This window comes from Lontra canadensis, unplaced genomic scaffold (genome assembly GCF_010015895.1).
Source record: "Lontra canadensis isolate GAN:19392208 unplaced genomic scaffold, GSC_riverotter_1.0 scaffold2, whole genome shotgun sequence".
Taxonomy (NCBI): domain Eukaryota; kingdom Metazoa; phylum Chordata; class Mammalia; order Carnivora; family Mustelidae; genus Lontra; species Lontra canadensis.
Window position 1 is genome coordinate 29,702,149 of NW_022630996.1, and position 21,017 is coordinate 29,723,165.

Below are 21,017 nucleotides of genomic sequence, written 5' to 3' on the forward strand. Positions count from 1 at the left end.
ATTTTTATATATAAACTTATCTTTAAGTTATGTTTTTCCTTTATGGAATACCGAATTTAATTCTTTTAGGGACAACGCAAAATTTACCTTTGGAAATCAGCAACCAACTTGACGTCAGCTATGACCATCTTATGTTCAATAATCATGTGCTTCAGAAGTTTGTCTTGTTCATCCATAGGAAAATGTTCTTCACAGAAAATACAAGGCACAGATGGAGAACCTTCTAAAGTGGTGATGCCACCTGGACTTTCTGGCAGGGAAAGCGGCTCCAGGATACAATCCTTACTGTCTGGGAGAGAGAAAAAGAAAAAACAAAAGCGAAAAGAAAAAAAAAAAAAAGAAAAAAAGGAAAAAGGTGAAATCAACTCTTTAGGATCATTTCTCACCTCCTGCATTAAAAGGATCCTAAAGATATTTACGTCTTTCCAAAATGAAAAATACACAGTGCCAGAGTACAGGATACTTTATTATCCTTTTAAATGGATTCTGCAACCTAGAAGCAGGGAGTGTAACAAGGCAAGCTCAAACTCCCCATTCGCCGGCTTGAATGGGGGGAAAACCCATTTGTTAGAGCAGCTGTTCAAGCATTCTTGGACACTGTCCAATGGCAGCAATTCCGGGGGTACTTGCAGGGGGACTGCTGCAAAATGCTGTGTTAAGGTTCTATGGCTCGACTGTGACCTATGGCTGATAGTCATCACATTATGGTAAGTAAACAGTATGTACTGAGTCTCCAGATGATACACGGCAGTCTTTTAATCTGCTTCCTGTTGCAGCTGCAAACTCTTTCCTGTTTCTGATTACTTGTCATGTGCAAAGAAGATAGTTCTCATATTGGTTGACACAGCATGTGCTGGGTGGCCCAGGTGGCAAATTTTGATGTTGACTTATGTCTACCATTTGCTTTGTTACACAATTACGTACCATAACTCAAGTTCTTGTGAACAAAGAGATGAATGCTGACTTACTAGACATACATAGTAAACATTTTTCCTGCTGATACTGTTCATTTTCCTAACATCATCTATAGTATCTTTAAGAGTAGATCTGTGTAAGGTCTATAGTTCTGAATTCAGGACTCAAACCACAGCCAGTTGTGTCAGGAGCCCTCTTCAGTCTTCCAGAGGGGGGAAGGCCGCACCTATCACCTTATGCAAGGTACCGAGTAGTAACTAACTAGGCAACTAGGGTGAGATATTTAATATCTGAGGAAGGGCAGGGAATCTTCTTCATAAAGAAAGACAGCTATTTCAGGGTGCCTGGGTGGTGCAGTTAGTAAAGCACCCAACTTGGTTTTCAGCTCAGGTCCTGATCTCAGGGTCCTGAGATCAAGTCCCATGTTGGGTTCTGTGCTCAGTGCAGTCTGCTTAAGACTGTCTCTCCTTATTCCTCTACCCCTCCCCTCAATTCTCTCTTTTCTCCTCCCTCTCTAAAATAAATAAATGTTGAAAGAGAGAGAGAGAGAAAGGAGGAAAGAAAGTAAGTAAGTTATTCCATAAAAAAGTCTTTGGAATTAGTGTACTACTAATTTTATTTCTTGTTTTTATATTACTTTACCTTATTTCTAAAGGGCTTCTTAATTGCCTAATTCACAGAAACAGTCACTGGTGCACTGATAACCAGGCCTTAGCACTGGGTAAGCATTCATTCACTCCACAAAAATCAGCTGAGTAGTAGCTTCTGAGTACTGGTCTTTTCTGCTTAATGTTGCATGATAGGATCCTTATTATCAAGGCTAAAGTGCTTGCAACTTGTTTGACAGTACAAATCAGTCGAAAGGATAGAGAGACAGAATGTATAGGGTTTATGCGAGCATGGGGATAGGAGAGTCACTTAACTGAGCTGGAAGGGAGGGTGTTCCAAAGGACATGTCCTCAATACATGATTCAAAATACTCTGCTCATATTAAAGTATGCTAAATTAAACTTTTATCTTAGTTCCATAAAATTATTTAATACCATAAAAGGTGAAAATAGGATATATATGACAATGGAGAGACTATTTAAAATATACAAGCACTTCAAGAAGCACTATTTACAAAAGTGATGTTATCAACTATTACATTTATTTATTTATTTATTTTTATTTGACAGAGATCACAGGTAGGCAGAGAGGCAGGCAGAGAGAGAGGAAGGAAAGCAGGCTCCTTGCTGAGCAGAGAGCCCGATGCGGGGCTCGATCCCAGGACGCTGGGATCATGACCTGAGCCAAAAGCAGAGGCTTTAACCCACTGAGCCACCCAGGGGCCCCAACTATTACATTTATTAAATTATGCAATGGAAGCAAGGGATTCTGGAGTTCTATAGTTCTTCAGTTGTAGGTTAAATTATGTAGGAACTTAAACCCTCATGTTAAAAATAGGACAGGGGAAGAGAGGTAATATACTTATGAAACTATATTTTACATTCACTAGAATGGGACAATAAAAGACAACATATATTCTAAATAAAGGTACCATTAGTGAACATTAGCTGCCATCTAGAAAATAACAGATACCATCCTACACCCTTCCCCCTTAAATTGAATGATGTATATGTAAATTAATTTTGTCTGACTACAGAAAACAATGTATTAATCATCACCAATAGCAAGAGCTAACATTACTAAGTGTTTGATATTTGTAAATTACCAGCAGAGGCCTTCAGGGCACTTTCTCAATCATAGCTACCTTTCCCAATTAGTACTATTATAATCCCCATCTTACAGATGAGACTACTGAGACTTAGAAAAGTTAAATCAAGGGACCGAAACACAGTAAGTTAAGACTAAATTCAAACAATACACTATTCTGCCCCAAAAGTCATTTCCCCAAATCTGTTTTTCTGTATACATTCAGTGCTATTTTGAATTCATATGTGTTTACAAGCCACACCCAATTTCTGTGTATTCTGCCGGTGTCCTGCAGTCTCCGCAACACTACTTCCACAAATCTCAGTTCCCCACCTCCTCCAAAAACCACTGGGTACAGTTTATCTCCATCATTGTCTGTATGCTTTCCCAGAGTTTCACTATAAATTCTCTAATGTTCTTCTGTGGTTCACGTCTCCTCCCTTTTGTATGTTCAAAGTCCAGTTTCTCTTTCTTCAAATTATTCTTGAGAGAATGAAACTAAATGTTCACACATCCTAGAACCAAACTGCTTGTGGTTACTATAAAGACATATAGGAACAAAATGATATATATGTAAATTTCATGTATGAAGAACTTGTGGTTTAGAGGGTGCTACGTTGCTTTGGGAGCTCAAGTTACTCTGTAATCCAGAAAAGAAACAAAAATTTTTACAGACTTATTTATTTATTTGAGAGAAGGAGAGAGTGAGCATCTGCACAGGGACGAGGGGCAGAGAGGGAGAGAGAAACTTTAAGCAGACTCCACGCTGAGTCCGGAGCCCAACTTAGGGACTTGATATCACAACCCTGAGCTCATGACCTGAGCCAAAATCAAGAGTTAGACACTCAACCAACTGAGCCACCCAGGCACTCCCAGAAATAAAAATTTTAATAGAACACTTTGGACAACAAGATTTTAGTGTTCTGACTCATTAATCATTTATCATCATGCTCAAATTTACAACAGCATTGATCAAAAGAAGTAATTTGTTTACCGACTTGTCTTTCTTTTTCCCACTTTAGATTGTTAATCCCTGCAAGGCCAGATGAGTCCTGGTCATCTTTATTTATCCGGCATGTATACTGTGTCACCGGACCAGGACTGTCACCACCACTGTGAGTTCATTTGTGCAAGGCACTGTTAAGTACTTCATATGTGCAGTATTAACTTTATACGTGTAGTATTAACCCAGTCAACCCCCATTATAACCCTAGGCCAGAGATTCCATTTCCTTCCCTATTTTATAGTTGAGGAAACTGAGATACTGAGAGACTAAGTGCCTTGCCCTAGATAGCTAGTAAGTGGTGGAGCAGGGTTTGAATCCAAGTGGTCTGGCTTAAGCATTAGCAGTCTTACCCTATACATAAGACTGAAGAAGTTGGACCTTTTCCTATAGGAAGTAGAGCCACTCCTACATTTAAACCACTTTGGGGAGAATGGATGAGAAAGGGACAAGTCTCAGGATGAGGAGATCGGCCAGCTGGGAAATGACTGCAGAGTCCAGGATGGGGGCAGCAATGTTAGCAATGCTTTGAGGGGATGGCGAGAGGAGCGGCTGCAGAGATTACACTGACAGTTCCTGATTACTGGTTGGCCATAGGGAGTGAAGACAACTAGGATGCCTTCTGAGTTTCTGGCTGGGGAGGCAGTATGAATGAGAGGTGCCAGTTACCAATCTAGAAATATATGTAGAAAAGCAGGTGTTTTTGTTCTGAGAGAGGGATGGATAATGAGTTAAGCTTTAGATGAACCCACGTGACCTGTTCCAAAGTTAGATATTCCTGGCATGGGTCCTGGACAAGGGCAGCAGTCACTGGAGTTTCACGTGATGCATTTGTGTTATTTCCTCTGTTTGCTAGCACCCCAACCCCCCAAGTCCTCTTGAGGGTTTGACTCACTCCATCTCTCCATGCCCAACAATAGCAAATATCTCTGTTGTAATATGTGTCTCTAGGACAGTTTGGGAACTCCTCAAGGTCAAGGACTAAATTTTATTTTCATATCTCTAGTGTAGACTATAGACTTCCTGAACTACAGAGAGTATTTTATAAATGTCTGAAAGGACTCAGCTTCTAGGTAAGTCCCATTTCAGGGAACACTTGTGGCTGTCTGACTTTAGGGAAGTGAGAGAAACAGAGAATAATTACATCCAAATCTTTAGTGCTGTGGGCCTTGGTATAACGAGCCCACTGGTAATAAAGAATGATGCAAAAATTACACTAAATTCTAAGGTAACAAGTATTATGGAATTCTTTTTTTTTTTTAAATTTTTCATGCATACTGGCCAGTAGACAAGAGACAAGAGGCATTTGGAATGCAGAGTAAATTATACCACTCCATCAGAGGATGTTTCTATGGGAAAGGTCTGAATCTTAAGTATATTTTACTTTAGAGTAGTGGTTTCCAAATCTGTTGACATTACATCACCTGGAGGGCTTTTGAAAAGTAATGATTTCAAGACTTTGTTGTGGACTGAGGAAATGTAACTTTTACCAAGCAGTAGTTCCTAAACTGAAGTCTGAGGATCAGTGGTTCAAAGGATGATTCCATGGGGATTGTGGACATCTTGATTAAATGTGAGAGTATGATGAACTCATGGAAAGTCTATAAACAGGGAACAAGGCCTTGTGGCAAAACTTACCTGGTACTGTATTCTGTCCTAAAGAGAGCTTCTCAAATACTAAGCACAGGGTCAGCAGAGATAACTCAGTAAGATTTGTCCAAGAGATTATTTCTAGCTGCCACCATAAGAATCATAGCTACAGGGCCGCCTGGGTGGCTCAGTTGGTTAAGCAACTGCCTCGGCTCAGGTCATGATCCCAGAGTCCCTGGATGGAGTCCCACATTGGGCTACCACCTCCATGGGGAGTCTGCTTCTCCCTCTGACCTTCTCCCCTCTCATTCTCTCTCTCTCACACTCTCTCTCTCTCAAATAAATAAATAAATTCTTAAAAAAAAAAAAAGAATCATAGCTACAACTTACCACATGGTAAAAAAATAAATAAATAAATACAGAAATATAGAATTCTTTGCTACAGGGACCTTGAACTTGAAAAGGCAAAAGGAAATAAACTTACATCTAGCTCCTTTCAGCAAAGAGGCAAAGCATCTTGGAAAGTCTGCTTTGGCCCCAAATCTGCTTCACACATTTGTTATAAATTAACAACAACAAATTATCTGCTCTAGTTCTCACTTTGAACAGCAACTCTGTTCAGATGAACTGTAAAAAATACCATCCCAAGAGAACTGAATTTTTGAGGAGATCCTATGCTGATTATAAATAATTTTACTGACTGGGTAAATCCCCGAAGGGCCAAATTATTACTCTAGAATCCTGCTTCTCAAAGTTTTAATGTGCTTAAAATTCACCTGGAGACTTTGTTAAAATGAAGATCCAGATTCAGGAGGTGTGGGGGCCAGGGAAACATGCCAATCCAATCTCTAGCTGCTATGAGCATAATTGAAAGATAGTCTCAGGTGCTATGCTCTGAAATACTACTTGCACTGAAGCCAAGCTTCCACAGGCTGGTCTCAGTAAATGATTAGAGGCAGCAGAAATGGTAATGCAGACCGGTTCCTGTGAGACATGAAATTTCACTGACATGTGACATTGGCTGGAGGACTCCCATCAGCTTGTCAGAAACTTGCTTACAACTGTGCCGCAGTCTGACAGTCTCCTCCACCACCCCTCCTTCCCTCTTTCCTTCACAGGGGTCAGACCTACATTGCTACCTCCTCCAGCACTCTCTCCTTTTCCCCTCTCTGGTATCTCCCCCCAAAATCTCTTACACGTCAAATCCCATCTTAGTGTGTGCTTCTTGGAGGACATGAACTAACAAAGTAGGTCTAGGAGGTAAAAAGGCTTGAAATTCTCCATGTCTGAGTTCCCAGGTGATGTCAGTCTGCTCATCCGCAGCCATACTCTGAGTAGTAAGGTTCTACTGAGGAAACAAAACCAGTCACGAACTCATAATATATCTGTGTGCTAAAATGACAACCCTAGACTTTACAGTGTATCATTTCTGCCAAGTAGATAAAAGCTGCTGGTGCTTTGAAGGAAAAATAAGAAGCTTCTGAGGTTTCTGTCCCCCTTAAGTCAAATGAGAAAAGCCCATATCAACAAATAATTGATGAGAAGTTTTTCAGCATTCCTTCATGGGGAAATGCACAAGACCTCACACATCCCTTCAAGCCCTTTAAGGAAGCACCCACACTTTGCTTTGCACACTACCATCACACTGCTGAAACTCTAAAGGAAAAAAAAAAGCAGTATTTTGGTGATATACTCGTAATGTGGTGATACACTCAACCCAGATCAAATAAGTTTAGTTGCTACTCTTATCCCACTCTGATAATCTAATTGATAATCATAAAATCTGGAACAAAGATGGGCAAGGTATTTCTGTTTTTGTAGTTTTAACTTAGAAAATGCTATAAACAAACACCTAATTTCCAAAGTAAAGATTTCTTTTACATTTGTTCTTTATTTATATTAGTGTAATTTACTTGATGATTGCTTTCTTTAGTATTTTATCAAGTCAGATAATATTTTTCAGGCCTGTTCTCTAAGCTTTTGATTTGACAAACATCATCCCTTTCCATAGGACTCCGATGCCAACTTAACCTCATTTATTATGTCTTAGTTTTATTCTGAAAGTTAAACTCCAAGAAGGTAACTTTATTTCTAAGTTCTTGAGGGTACTTCTCTTGTAGCTAAAAAAAAAAAAGGGGGATCTCTACTTCCTGTCTGTTTGTTTTTTTTTTGCCAGTTCCTTAATTTCTAAGTGTGCACCCCATACAGATGTATTTGGAAAATGGATAAGACTGGGTCTGGTCTTTTTAACTATAACCTATCTCTAAAGCTCAGAGTAAGAATGTAAGACCCTTGGGCACTTGGACAGCTCAGTTGGTGAAGCCACTGCCTTCTGCTCAGGTCATGATCCTGGAGTCCCAGGATTGAGTCGCACATCGGGCTCCCTGCTTGGCAGGGAGTCTGCTTCTCCCTCTGACCCTCCCCACTTTCATGCCCTCTCTCTCTCTCTCACTCTTTCTCAAATAAATAAATAAAAATCTAAAAACAAACAAACAAAAAAGAATGTAAGACCCTTATTTAACTACCCTTGGGCTAATAATTCATTTTGTAAATTACTGAGACTTCATATTAAAAAGATTAATTTACTATACAACTACTAAGAGTAGGGGAATATGGGCAAGGGGGGTGCACTTAGGTGAGTGTTATTATTACATTCTTGACACCACACTGAGACTGCTGAGGAGGCTGTGCTGAATTAGTACACTCAACTATAGCTGGTGGGTTTGCCACAGCCTTTGGTATGGAAACAGGGTTATAAACACGTACTCAACCCTTAAACCTGTGCTTAGAAATTTAAGGAGCTAATTTAACACGAGCAAAAAGCTATAAAAACTTTATTACAACATTGCCTATAAAGCAAAGTAATAGAAACGACCTAAGTGTCATGCAAATGAAAATCAGTTTTTTAAAATATGGCAGGGGTGCCTGGGAGGCTCAGTCAATTAAGCATCTGACTTTGGCTCGGGTCATGATCTCAGGGTCCTGGGACTGAGCCCTGCATCAGTTCAGTGGGAGTCTGCTTGTTTATTTCCTCTTCTCCTTCAGCCCCTCCTCTACTTGTGTTCTCTGTTTCTCAAATAAAATCTTTAAAAAAATAAACTATGGTGTATCTGTGCTGTATATCATGCATTTGCTAAATGACAATTATGAAGACAGTGGAGAAATACTGTAAAAGATGTTTGATATTTGTTGAAAAGAGCCTAATCCACAATGAATTGCATACAATTCCTCACACACACATACATGTTACATATACCCACATAAAAGACTTGAAAGAAAACATCCAAAAAGAAAAACAATGAGAGATTATGAATGCATTCATGTACCCCCAATTTTCTTTAACACTGAATTTTATTTTATTTTATTTTATTTGTTTTGAGAGAGAGAGAACCAAAAACACGGGAGCTTTGCGCAGGGGTGAGGGAGGGGAAGATGGAGGGAGAGAATCTCAAGCGGGCTCCACACTCAACACTGAGGCCAACACAGAACTTAATCTCATGATCTGAGCTAAAATCAAGACGTGGATGCTCAACCAACTGAGTCACCCAGGGGCCCCAACACTGAAAAATTTTAAATAAAAAGCAAGTTCTCTGATGAGTTTCTAAATGTGACTGTGACAGATAAAATTAAGAGAAAGAAATTAAGCAAGTATAATTTTATTTGACCACTTTCTAAGTCTTGACATTTAAGATGAAAATTTTTGATTAAATTTACCATTTTAAAATTGAGTGCCTACTATGCAGAAAGTATATGTTAGACACTATCAAAACTATGAAGATTATTAATATAAAATCCCTATCCTGAACAAGTTGCTAGAGGTAAATATGAGACAACTACACAAATTATATTAGTCAACATATGCAAAGTTCACCATAGGAATCAAGGGTTAAGGAATAGGGAGGGAAAAAAACAACACAAATCAGGAGAAACGAAGCAAATTCTCCATAGAGGATTCCTGAAATGGTAAAGAATTTCATCAAGTATATATAGGTAGTTAAAAAGCCAAAATAGCCAATTAGTGCTAGAGTCTAAGTAAGAAAAAGCTGCAAGGGTAGATGGACCACATGTTGGTGGGCCTTAGTGCCAGTCCAAGGAGTTATATTTTATTTGGAAGTTGTGAGTAGATTCAGAAGGTCTTTAAGGAAGTAATACAACATATTAAGTCACAAAACAAGACTTAACAAAATGAAAACACAACAAATATCTGGGATGCAGCAAAAAACGGGACTAATAGGGAAGCTTATAGTGGTAAATGCCTATGTTAAAAAGAAGAAGGATCTCATGAACAATCTCACTCAAGGAATTAGTCAAAGAACAACAAACTAAACTCAAATTAGCATAAGGGAAGAAATAATAAAGATTAGGACAGAATGAAAATAAAATACAAAAAGTCAATAAAATTAAGAATTGGTGTGTTGAAAAGATAAACAAAATTGACAAACCTTTAGTTAGAAAAAAGAAAAGACTCAAAATCAGATATGAAAGAAGGGGCAATTATAACCGATACCACAGAAATACAAGGATCGTAAGAAACTACTATGAATAACTATATGCCAGCAAAATGTATAACCTAGATGAAATGGATAAATTCCTAGAAACATACAACCTGCCAAACTGAATCATGAAGATACAGAAAGTGTAAATAGACCTATAAAGAGGTTGAATCACTAATGAAAAACCTCCAAAGAAAAGCCTGGCAACAGATGACCTCACAGAAGAATTCTACCACACATTTAAAGAAGACTTAGTGCTATCCTCCTCAAACTCCTCCAAAACATCAGAGGAGTGAAATACTCCCAAATTTACTTTATGAGGCCAGCATTAGCCTGATACCAAAAACAGACAAAGACATTACAAGAAAACTACCAGCCAGTATCCCCAATGAATACACATGCAAAAATCCTCAACAAAATACTAGCCAAATGCAACGGCACATTAAAAGAATTATATGCGATAATCAAGCAGGATTTATCCCTGGGATGCAAGGATGGTTCAGCATATGAAAATTAATCAGGATAAAAACACTCAACAAACTAGGAAAAGAAGAACATTTCCCCCAACAAAATGAAGACCATTTATGAAAAGCTCACAGTTAATATCATATTCAACTGTGAAAAACTGAAAGCTTTCCCTCTAAAGTCAGGAACAAGCAAGGATGCTCACTCTTGCCACTTCTAGAATACTGGAAGTTCTAACAAGAGAAATTGAGCAAGAAAAAAGAAATAAATTATCCAAATCAGAGAAACAGTAAAACTATCTGCAGATGACGTGAATTTATAGGCAGAACACCATAGATTACACACACACATACACACACAAACTTATAATGAATAAAATTCAGGCAGGTTGCAGTCTACAAAGTCAACATGGAAGAATCATTTGTGTTTCTATACACTAACAGTGAATCTTCTGAAAAGGAAATGATTTCACTTAAAATAGCATCAGAAAGAGTAAAATACAGGGTGCCCATAGCTGGCTCAATTGGTAGAGCACGTGACTCTTGATCTTGGGGTGGTGAGTTCAAGCTCCACGTTAGCTGTAGAGACTACTTAAAAACAAAATCTTATAAAGAAAAAAAAAAAAGGAGTAAAAAACTTAGGAATAAACTTAACCAAAAAGGCAAAAGACTTATACTGAAAATTGCCAAAACTGTGAAGAAATTTAGATACAAATAGTTGGGAAGACAGCCTCTGTTCATGAACCGGAAGACTTAAAATGTTAAAATGTCCACATTACTCAAAGCAATCTACAAATTCAATGCTATCTCTATCAAAATCCGAATGGGATTTTTGCAAAAATAGAAAAAAACAATCCTAGATTTATATGGAACCACAAAGGACTCTGAATAGCCAAAACAATCTTGAGGAACGAAGAGGAACAAAGCTGGGCACATTATACTCCCTGACTACAAAACATATTACACAGCTACAGTAATCAAAATACATGGTACTGGCATAAAGACAGATATATAGAGATCAGAGAACAGAACAGAGAGTCCAGAAATAAACCCACACATTTGTCAAATGATCTTTGACAAAGATGCCAAGACTACATAATGGAAAAGGACAGTTTCTTCAACAATCATTTGTTAAAGAACACCATTTGTTATGTAAACTAGATATTCACATGCGAAATAATGAAATCATTTACCTCCTTACCTTTTGGCACACACAAAAATCAACTCAAAATGGACTGAAGACTTAAATGTAAGCCAGTCACAAAAGGACAAGTTCTGTATGATTCTGCTTATATGAAGTACCTAAAGTAGTCAAACGCAGACAAGCAGAAGATATAATGATGGTTGTCTGGGGATAGAGGAGGGGAAAATGCAGACTGGTTGTTCAACTGAGTATAGAGTTTGAATCATGCAAGGTAAAAAAGTTCTAGAGATCTGCTGTACAACAATGTACACATATTTAAAAATACTAGAGGCATCCGGGTGGCTTGGTCGGTTGGATGTTGCCTTTGGTTCAGGCATGGTTCCGGGATCCTGATTTAGAGGCTCCCTGCTCTGCAGTCTGCTTCTGCCTCCCCTCCCGCCTTGTGGTCTCTTACTTGCTCTCTCAAATAAATAAATACAATCTTAAAAAAAAAAAATACTGCGCATTTGGTCTTATTAACTCCTACTAAACAGTCCTGGGCAAGTTACTTAACCTCTCATAGCCTGTTTCCACACCATAAAATGGACTAAGCATAATGATCACTGATAGAGTTGTTATGAGGGTAAATTAAGGAAATTAATGTAAAGCACAGAGATGACTGACACACAAGCTTAGCAAACATTAGGTCCTATTGTTACTACTGATAATTATGAGTACGGCTGTAAATTTGAGGATGGGCATTATCTACATTGGTGTGTATTAGAAGTTCCTGTGGATTGGGGCACCTGGGTGGCTCAGTCGGTTAAGCGTCTGCCTTTGGCTTGGGTCATGATCCCAGGGTTCTGGAATCAAGGCCCTCACTGGGCTCTCTGCTCAGCAGGGAATGGGGAGCCTGCTTCTCCCTCTCTCTCTCTCTCTTCCTGTCTCTCATGAATAAATAAACAAAGTATTAAAAAAAAGAAGTTCCTGTGGATTAATTCAAAATACACATTCTATGGCCCTAACATGGACCTAAAGGATAAAATCATATGAGGATGGAGCCCATGTTTCTAAAACATAGGGTCACTTTGTAACTATTTACTCTTAGGTTCTGATTATATTGTTGAAATTCAGAGGTTTCTGAATTCTCTTGATTGCCTTGTTATTTCTGTAGCACATCATAATAAAAGAAAACCCAATGAGATTTTTAATATCAAGATAAGGACAGTTGAAGAAATTTATACTGATAGCCACGGTTTTCTGAACACATGAGGTCTCAAACCATACTGAAAGGCAAGAGCTTAAGGAAAAATAGAAGAGACTTTGAACTACTACTATGGAAAATGCAATTTAGATACAACAAGATAAAAAAGAAATCATAGTAAAAAAGCCCTGAAGGCCCAGCTGAGGTTAGCTAGAAGTCCTACTTTGGGACAAATTAATTTTTCAGTAAGAGATTTGTATTCTGTGCCTAAAAGCAGCTGATTGTTCTTAAAACATGTATATTTTAGGTTGTCAAATCATGCAGCCCTACACAAACACATATACGTATATACATAATGATAAGATTCTTAAGTAGGTTATTTTAGAAACATCTAACCCAGTGCTGTCCAATAGAACCATCTGAGACGAAGGAAATATTCTGTATCTGCTCTGTCCAGTATGGTCCATTACCCACATGTTGCTACTGAGCACTGAAAATATGGACAATGAGACTAGGGCAACTTTAATTGTGTTTAATTTTAATTTAAATAGCTATAAGTGATTATTGGCTGTCATATTATATAGGGCAGATCTAATTAGTGCTGAAGTTCTTAATGTTGGGTCCACATGCACCTCGGTGATTCATAGCCTCAGGTCTATGGAATTCAATGTGAAACATATAATTCAAAATTATACGTATGTGAATTTTTCTAGGAAGAAGGTCTTTTGATTTAATAGATTCTTAAAGAATTCTGGGGACTCCAAAAAGTTTAAAAACTACCTATCTTGTCAATATATTTCTATCATTTCATCTAACATTTTTATTTATGATGTGTATGTGAAGTGTCCTCATGCTGGGATTTCAAGCAACCAAATAACTAACTAAATTAATCACTACTCTGCAGTAGGATTTAAATTATCTCACTTTGCAGCCAGAGCAGAAGGAGAGAGCCTGAAGACAGAACAAGCATAATTATAAAGGGTATAATGTAGAAACTACAGACAAATCCCCTGGCAAAACTGTTTTTTTTAAAACTGGTTATCACAGTGCCTAAAATCCCTGCCATTGAAGTCAATGCTTTGGACTACTGTTTCTGGAAGTAAAATTATCTTTTATATAAATACAGGAATTTACTATCTGACAACAGTCACAATTGATTTCTTTATCTATGGTCTCTAGTCCAGAGAGTCTCTAATAGGGCCAGATTATCACATCTTGTCTACAATAAAGATTTGAGAAAAAGCAACATGTTTTCCACATAGAATCTGGATCAACAACTCTCTTGCTCGCCAAAGATTTTTTTTTTTTTTAAACATTCCTGTTATATAAAGAAAAACTGTTTCAGGTGTTAAGCTCTACAGCACATTCTATCACCTAATTCTTTTTTTTTTCCTTTAAAGATTTTATTTATTTATTTGAGAGAGAAAGCGCACGCGCCTGGGCTGCGGGGGCGGGGGCACAGTGGCGGGGACAGAGGGAGAAGGAGAAGTGGACTCCCTGATGAGCAGAGAGCCTGACTCCTATCACCTAATTATTTCTAGTGAAGCAGGTCTGTTCAGTTTGTATGCAAGCATTATCAATACCAAAGATGGGTCAGAAAAAAGACTGGATGACAACATGTGGATGGATGACAACCATTCTGCTATGAATCTGGAGCTATTACCATGTCCAATCTTTCTAGTAATACTCAGAAATTGCTTTCTTATGTATCTCCAAAGCACTGTCCATCCTATTAAATTCCCTAAGGATGAGCTCAGAAGTTGCTTATTTGTAGATTTTCTCTTTTTGTCTAGAAAACTCTCAATTAGCTTAGGAGCTACTAAAAAATGGAGCTTAGGAGCAAGCCATATAGTAGACTAAAGGTTGTAGAAAGAGGTTGATTTCTACCCTATGATGGCTAATGAGATAATACCATTAAGCTCCTTTTCCTTATTATACTATGAAAACACTGCAGAGAAATTTTGGCTGCTGCCTCCCCTCCATGCTGCATTTCTTACTTTCAAAACTACCTAATAGTGAAAACGTAATTTAAATAAAAACTTGAAATAAAAACAAAACATAAAAAAGTTTCCTCTCAGGCAACTTTGGTGTTAAACTGGGAAACTAAACGGTATGCTGGTTTCATTTCTTGGCTATAGAATAATATGTTTCTGGATTATACATGATACCTTCTTATCTATTCCATTAAGAGGAGTTAGTAGTGTCTAATGCAGTAGTAACAATAATGTCACTTATTACTTATAATGTTTCCAAACAGCAGCAGCTGTTAAAAATATTATAAATTCATAATATTTTAGAGGGAAGTAAATCCTAGGACGATAATGTAAATGGATAAAAATAAAGCCTTATTAATATGATAAATGATTAATATGTAGATTTAAATCAGACAAGATTATTACTGTTAAAATATGCTTTAAAACATACATGGTTAAATATATTCTGTACTCTGGAAATATTTTAACTCTAATGTTTATTGACATGAAAGATTTAAAATCCAAAAGGAGTTGGAATGGAGAATAAATGACTGTACTTTGTTATATGATTACTTCAAATATTTTCTCACACCCTACTACTTCTACTGTGTATTATCAAAGACATTTCAGAGTACTTCAGTATAAAGCTACTAAAAGTTCTTATTTGATAGGAACAGGACCAAGGATGCTGGGGGTGTAAGTGGAATTCAAGGCTGGATACATATATATTTCATTCTAAGAAATAATGGAAACAAATGGAACTAAGTTCTCAATTTTATCCCCTTCTACCAACAGAAGATAGTAGTCAGGGGTCAGACATTAGGGATTTGGGAATATAAATCTGGAAATAAACAAAATAGGCATCACAATTATGACCACATTTAATGGTAAATTTAATTAATTTGAATAACCTATTGCAAATAATGCTGGTGATCCTGATTGGAGGGCCCATGTAACAGACATGTAACAAAAGAATTTTGGCAAGAATGAGAAAAAACAAATTGGTGAATGCTTTTATATAATGTAACTTATGGCGGGAAGGATGGAAGGAAGGCAGGGCAGATTCTAATTCAGAAAGATTTGACTGGTTATTGGCCTGACTTATGCCAATAACAACAACTGTCTCCAGCAGAAATTACACAGTATATCCATAGGGGTTGTGTTTAACCTGCTTTAATTGTTTAATTTGACAGGCAATTACTTTGGAATTAGTGTTCTTGTCAATATTTTAATGAAATGGGTTGGCAACTTGAAAACTCTTAATCACCAGATATTTTCTATTAAGTATAATTAGTGTTTTTGATAGAACCACAAACTTCTGAGTTGTGAGACTATTATAGCTATCTCTAGAAAACTAAAGAGCTATGACATCTTTTCATTTTAGTGTTTGATAACTTAATTCATCAATAAAACATTTAAAAATATAATACTTCGTTTTTATGAAACAGGTTAAGAATAGTTTTTTAGGCACAGAGAAATATTAATAAATATACTTTTCAATAGTACCATATAACCAGATTTAAAATCTTATTTTAAAACATTTGAATTCCTACATAATTGAGATATATTAGATATATTGAGAAATATGTTAGACATAAGACATATAGGAGATATACTATAAATACATATATTTTTATATGTGTAGATTTGAGATATGGATGTATGTACGTATTAGATACCAATTAGTTCCTTGAAAAAAATTGGTTTTTGTCTTTCCATTGACTGGGAAGTACTCTGTTTCTTTGACAACTCTACCAATGCAATTCACCTTTTGGTTTATGTCCCAAACATATTAATAATTTAGAACAAAGTCAAGTGGTAGTTTCAAATCAGTATCTATGTTGAATGAATTTTTCATGTGGAGAAAAGTCATTGAATATGTTTTTTGCTCTCCAGACAAACAATTCTGCTATCTTAAACAGTAAATACCACAACAGATTCTGAAATTAACATGTTAATTGTTTTTTGATCTTTGGGTGAGATGTTAAAATTATGAATCACTAAATTCAATTGCTAATTTTCTTCTTTGAAGAAAACCTATTATTAATACAGTGGGCCTTTACAGTGATAGTACTAACTAGATTATTCAGCATTGATTAAATCAGCTGCGATTCTGATGGATCTTAACTGTTAAAATAATAAAAGACCTCTTTGTAAGTCTCCTCAGCAATGAAGCAGCTCTGTAATCGCAAGGCTCTAAATAATCTAAATATGAGAAACTCATTGTATCACTCCATTTTACAAACATGTTTCCCTAGAAAGTAATTCTCTATTCCAGGCCACTCACAGGCTTAAAAGACTGTGCTAGATACTGAGGAACAAATGAAGAAAAGAATGACCCCGCCCTCAAGGAACCTGCATCTTTTCCACTAGGGAGGTTGGTCAAACCCAAAGATACATCTCATTCAACTGAGAAAAGTCACAAGCACCAGAGGAGAGAAAAGAACAAAGCAAAAGGGCAAGGTAGCCTATATCCAGTAAGTTAAGATTCCAAAGCACTGAATTCATTTACTCAGTTCCAATCACATGCCAGCCACTTGAGCAGTTGTTTGGCCTTACTTTGAGACATTTTACAAATCCTTTTCTGCAAGTTATTTGGACTTCCAAGTTAGTTGCAGAAAAAAACCTTCCAGGATTTAGGCTTCTTTTATAAAGACATAGTTATAAAGACATAGCTATGAGTAGCATTCAAAACTTCTGCAAAACACCTGAGTGTCATTTGTCTAATGACAACCTCTCTTGTATCTTCAGTGAAATTTAGTATAAATCCCATCTCCGTGATACAACATAATCTACAAAAGCGTGATCATACCACAAAACCACTTGACTTCCAACACAAACCATATGGGAATAAAATGATGTTGGATAATAAAACACACAACAGATTTTAGTCCTAGCATTTCAGATATAGAATTAAATTCCTACGTTTTATGTCACAATTACAAATACTAATCCAAAATGTGATATAATAAATCTTGTTATCTCTAAAACAAGGTTGAAGTCAGTTAACATAAATGGTCCATGTTGCCAATTACTCATCCAACAGTAAACTGAGTTCTGCTGGCAGTTAATGTGACTAGCATAGGTTTCATTGGAATGTCCAAAGGCAACCTGAATATCTTTAGTTATTTTTACTTTCAGGCAGTGATTCTCAAACCTAATAGTCTATTATGAAATCAACCGGGAGCTTCTGAAATATGCTGATGTTTTCTAATGTAATTACTCTATGGTAACCAAGACATGTTTTATATAAAGCCACAAACCACTGTTCTAAGAAAAACCTGATATCATAGTCATTCTTTATGACTTTATAATTTAGTGTAAGTATAAAAAAACTAAATTTTTTAGGGACGAAGAGTAAAAAAATCATTTCTGGTTTTGGGAGAAACATCTTTCCTATGGGTTTTAGAAGGGATATTTTGTGATAGACAAAATTATATTTTGTAGAAAGTAGGCTGACTAAAAAATGGACTTAATTTATGAAATGTAATCAGACTAAAGTCTTTTTGATAAAATGTTTCTTTAGTGTGAGTCAGCTCATACACATTTGATAAACTAAAGAATAATGTCAGCATAGCGCAGCAGTTGTATTGTTTTTTTGTTTTTGTTTTTGTTTTTGTTTTTAACCAGTTGTATTGTTTTGTTCCCCCCCCCCTCCAACCCTGGTAAAATAATGATTTGAATTCATCAGGGCATTATTTAAAGAAAGTCTAAGCAATATAGAAAATTCTTTAATAAAACTCCTGAAAATTCCAGGAAGGAGGGGCTTCAAAAACTCCTACCCTAGAGGTGCCTGGCTGGCTCAGTCAGTGAAGCATGCAACTCTTGACCTTAGGCTTGTGAGTTTGAGCCCCACGTTGGGTCTTGTAAGAAATTTCTTAAAAAATAAAATCTTTAAAAACAAAAAAAAAAAACCCTGCTACCCTTTCCACTTTGTTAAGCTAGACAAGGAAGCCAAGGATGCAGATGAGGAAGTTGCAAAGGCATTTGTTCCTGTGTTTAAAAAATGCCTGATTAGGGGCACCTGGGTGGCTCAGTGGGTTAAAGCCTCTGCTTTCAGCTCAGGTCATGATCCCAGGGTCCGGGGATCAAGCCCCACATCTCTCTGCTCTCTGCTCAGCGGGGAGCCTGTTTCTCCCACACTCTCTCTCTGCCTGCCTCTCTGCCTACTTGTGATCTCTATCAAATAAATAAAAAAATAATCTTAAAAAAAAAAAAGCCTGATTAACAAAGAGGGTCTCTTCAACAAATGATGCTAGAACAAGTGAACATCCACATGCAGAAAAGTGAATCTAGACACAGACCTACATCCTTCACAGATTAACTCAAAATGTAGCTTAGAACTAGTAAAACATGAAACTATAAAACTCTTAAAGATAACAAAGAAGAAAACCTTGATGACCCTGATTATGGTGATGCCTTTTTTGGTACAACATCAAAAACATGTAAGAAATAACTGATGAAAGAAATAAAACTGATACCATGAAAGAAATAACTGATAAGCTCAACTTTGTTAAAATTAAAAACTTTTGCTCTGCAAGACAGTATCAAGAAAATCAGGATAAGTCACAGATTGGGAGAAAAGATTTACTAAAAACACACTTATAATAAGGACTATTACCTAAAATATACAAAGAACTCTTAAAATTCAACAATAGGAAAACAAACCTGATTAAGAAGTGGGCCAATAATCTTAATAGATATCCCCAAAGAAGATATACAGATGGCAAATAAGCATATTAAAAAAAACGCTCCACATATGTTAACAGGAAAATGCAAATTAAAACAAGATACTACTACACACCTGTAATAATGGTCAAAATCCTGAACACTGACAACACCAAATGTTGGTGAGGATGTGGAGCAACAGGAACTCTCATTCACTGCTTCTGGGAATGCAAAATGGTACAGCCACTTTGGAAGACAGCTTGGTGGTTTCTTATAAAACTAAACATGCTCTTACCATTCGATCCAGCAACCATGCTCCCTGGTATCTATCTAAAGGAGTTGAAAGCTTATGTCTATACAAAAACCTGTAAACAGATGTTAAGAGCAGATTTGCTCCTAACTGCCAAAACCTGGAAGCAGCTAAGATCTCCTTCAGTAGGTAAATGGATACACTTTGGTACAATCCACATAATGGAATATTATTCAGTGCTAAAAAGAGCTATCAAGCCATAGTAAGACATGGAAGAATCTTCAATGCATATTACTAAGAGAAAGATGTCAATTTGAAAAAGCCATATATAGTACAATTCCAACTATATGATGCTCTGGAAAAGGCAAAGAAAAAATAAATGGAGACCATACAACGATCAATGGTTACTAGGGGTGGGGACAGATGATTAGGCAGAGCACAGAGGATTTTTAGGGCACTGATAAGACTGTATGTTAATGATGGATACATGTCATTATACATTTGCCAAAACCCTTAGAATGCACAACACCAAGAGAAAAAAAACCTAAGGTAAACTATGGACTTCCGGTGATTTTGATACTTCAGTGTAGGTTCAACCTTGGTTAAAAAATGTACCATTCTGGTGAGTGATGTTGATAATGGGAGAAACTATTCATCTGTGGGATTGGGAGGAATATGGGAAATTTCTGTATCTGCTTCTCAATTTTGTTGTAAACCTAAAACTGCTCTAAAAAAATAAAGTCTTAATAATAAAACACTTGATTAGTAGAATAAAATACTTGATTAGTAGAGTTTACACACTGAGTCAGTTGTTTAATTCTGAAGAAACCAGTCTTCATTTGGAGTAAATGTCAGAGTGAAAGAGGCAGCATGAATTCTTGAGTTCAAGGAAGCAAAGAATCAACTGGACTGTGATTCTGAATGTAAATCCAGTGGAGATTTAACTTTGCTACTCTTTTTATTAGGACTGCTCTGGTTACAAAGTTTTATTGGTTTTGAGTGATCTGCCCCCAACCGTATTCCCTACGTGAGATATATTTTTATTGTCTGATTTTGTGGAATGCAAAGTTTTTCAGGAATGAATCTAAGGTTACTGGGGCAGAAACACCCCTATGGTTTGTATACAGTGAAGTATTTTTGGGCACAATACATTGGGAGAGACAAAGGCATCTACTGGCTAAGTCTAATAATACAGCTCAGCCTTTGGACTTTTATAAGTCCTTAATAAAAGGTGGGGCAGGGAAAGAGGGTAGTCTAAATACTGAAAAAGGGCTTCCAGTGTAGCATATCATAGGTTCCCAGCTAATGAAGTCCTAGAATCAAAACTCCACTTTAGAGATAAGAAAACTATGACCTAAAAGCTTTTTTCTACTTCACTTGCATGCCTAGTAAAGCTTTAAAAGCCTTCTTATATAGGCCAATGCTCATTATGCCAAATAACTGGCTATTTTAACTGTTTTGGCATCATGTTATAACCAAGTCAACAAGGAGGCTTTGTCCTTCCCCAATGCAGTTCCAGTTTTATTCTGCAAAACAATGAGGAAATAGTGCTTTTTTCTTTTTTTTAACCCAAACTGCTTCATAACCAATTTTACTGGAATGGATCCATTTTGGATTCCAAAAATATTCAGATATAAAA

General features: G+C 36.8%; 1 protein-coding gene across 1 annotated transcript in view; it reads right to left on the reverse strand.

Moving 5' to 3' along the window:
* ZNF277 (zinc finger protein 277) overlaps positions 1-21,017 on the reverse strand; it is a 102,523-nt gene that overhangs the window by 43,996 nt on the left and 37,510 nt on the right. Inside the window, exon 2 of the mRNA XM_032871232.1 lies at positions 88-289. Coding sequence (XP_032727123.1) covers positions 88-289 — 202 coding nt within the window. The remainder of the gene's footprint in view (positions 1-87; positions 290-21,017) is intronic.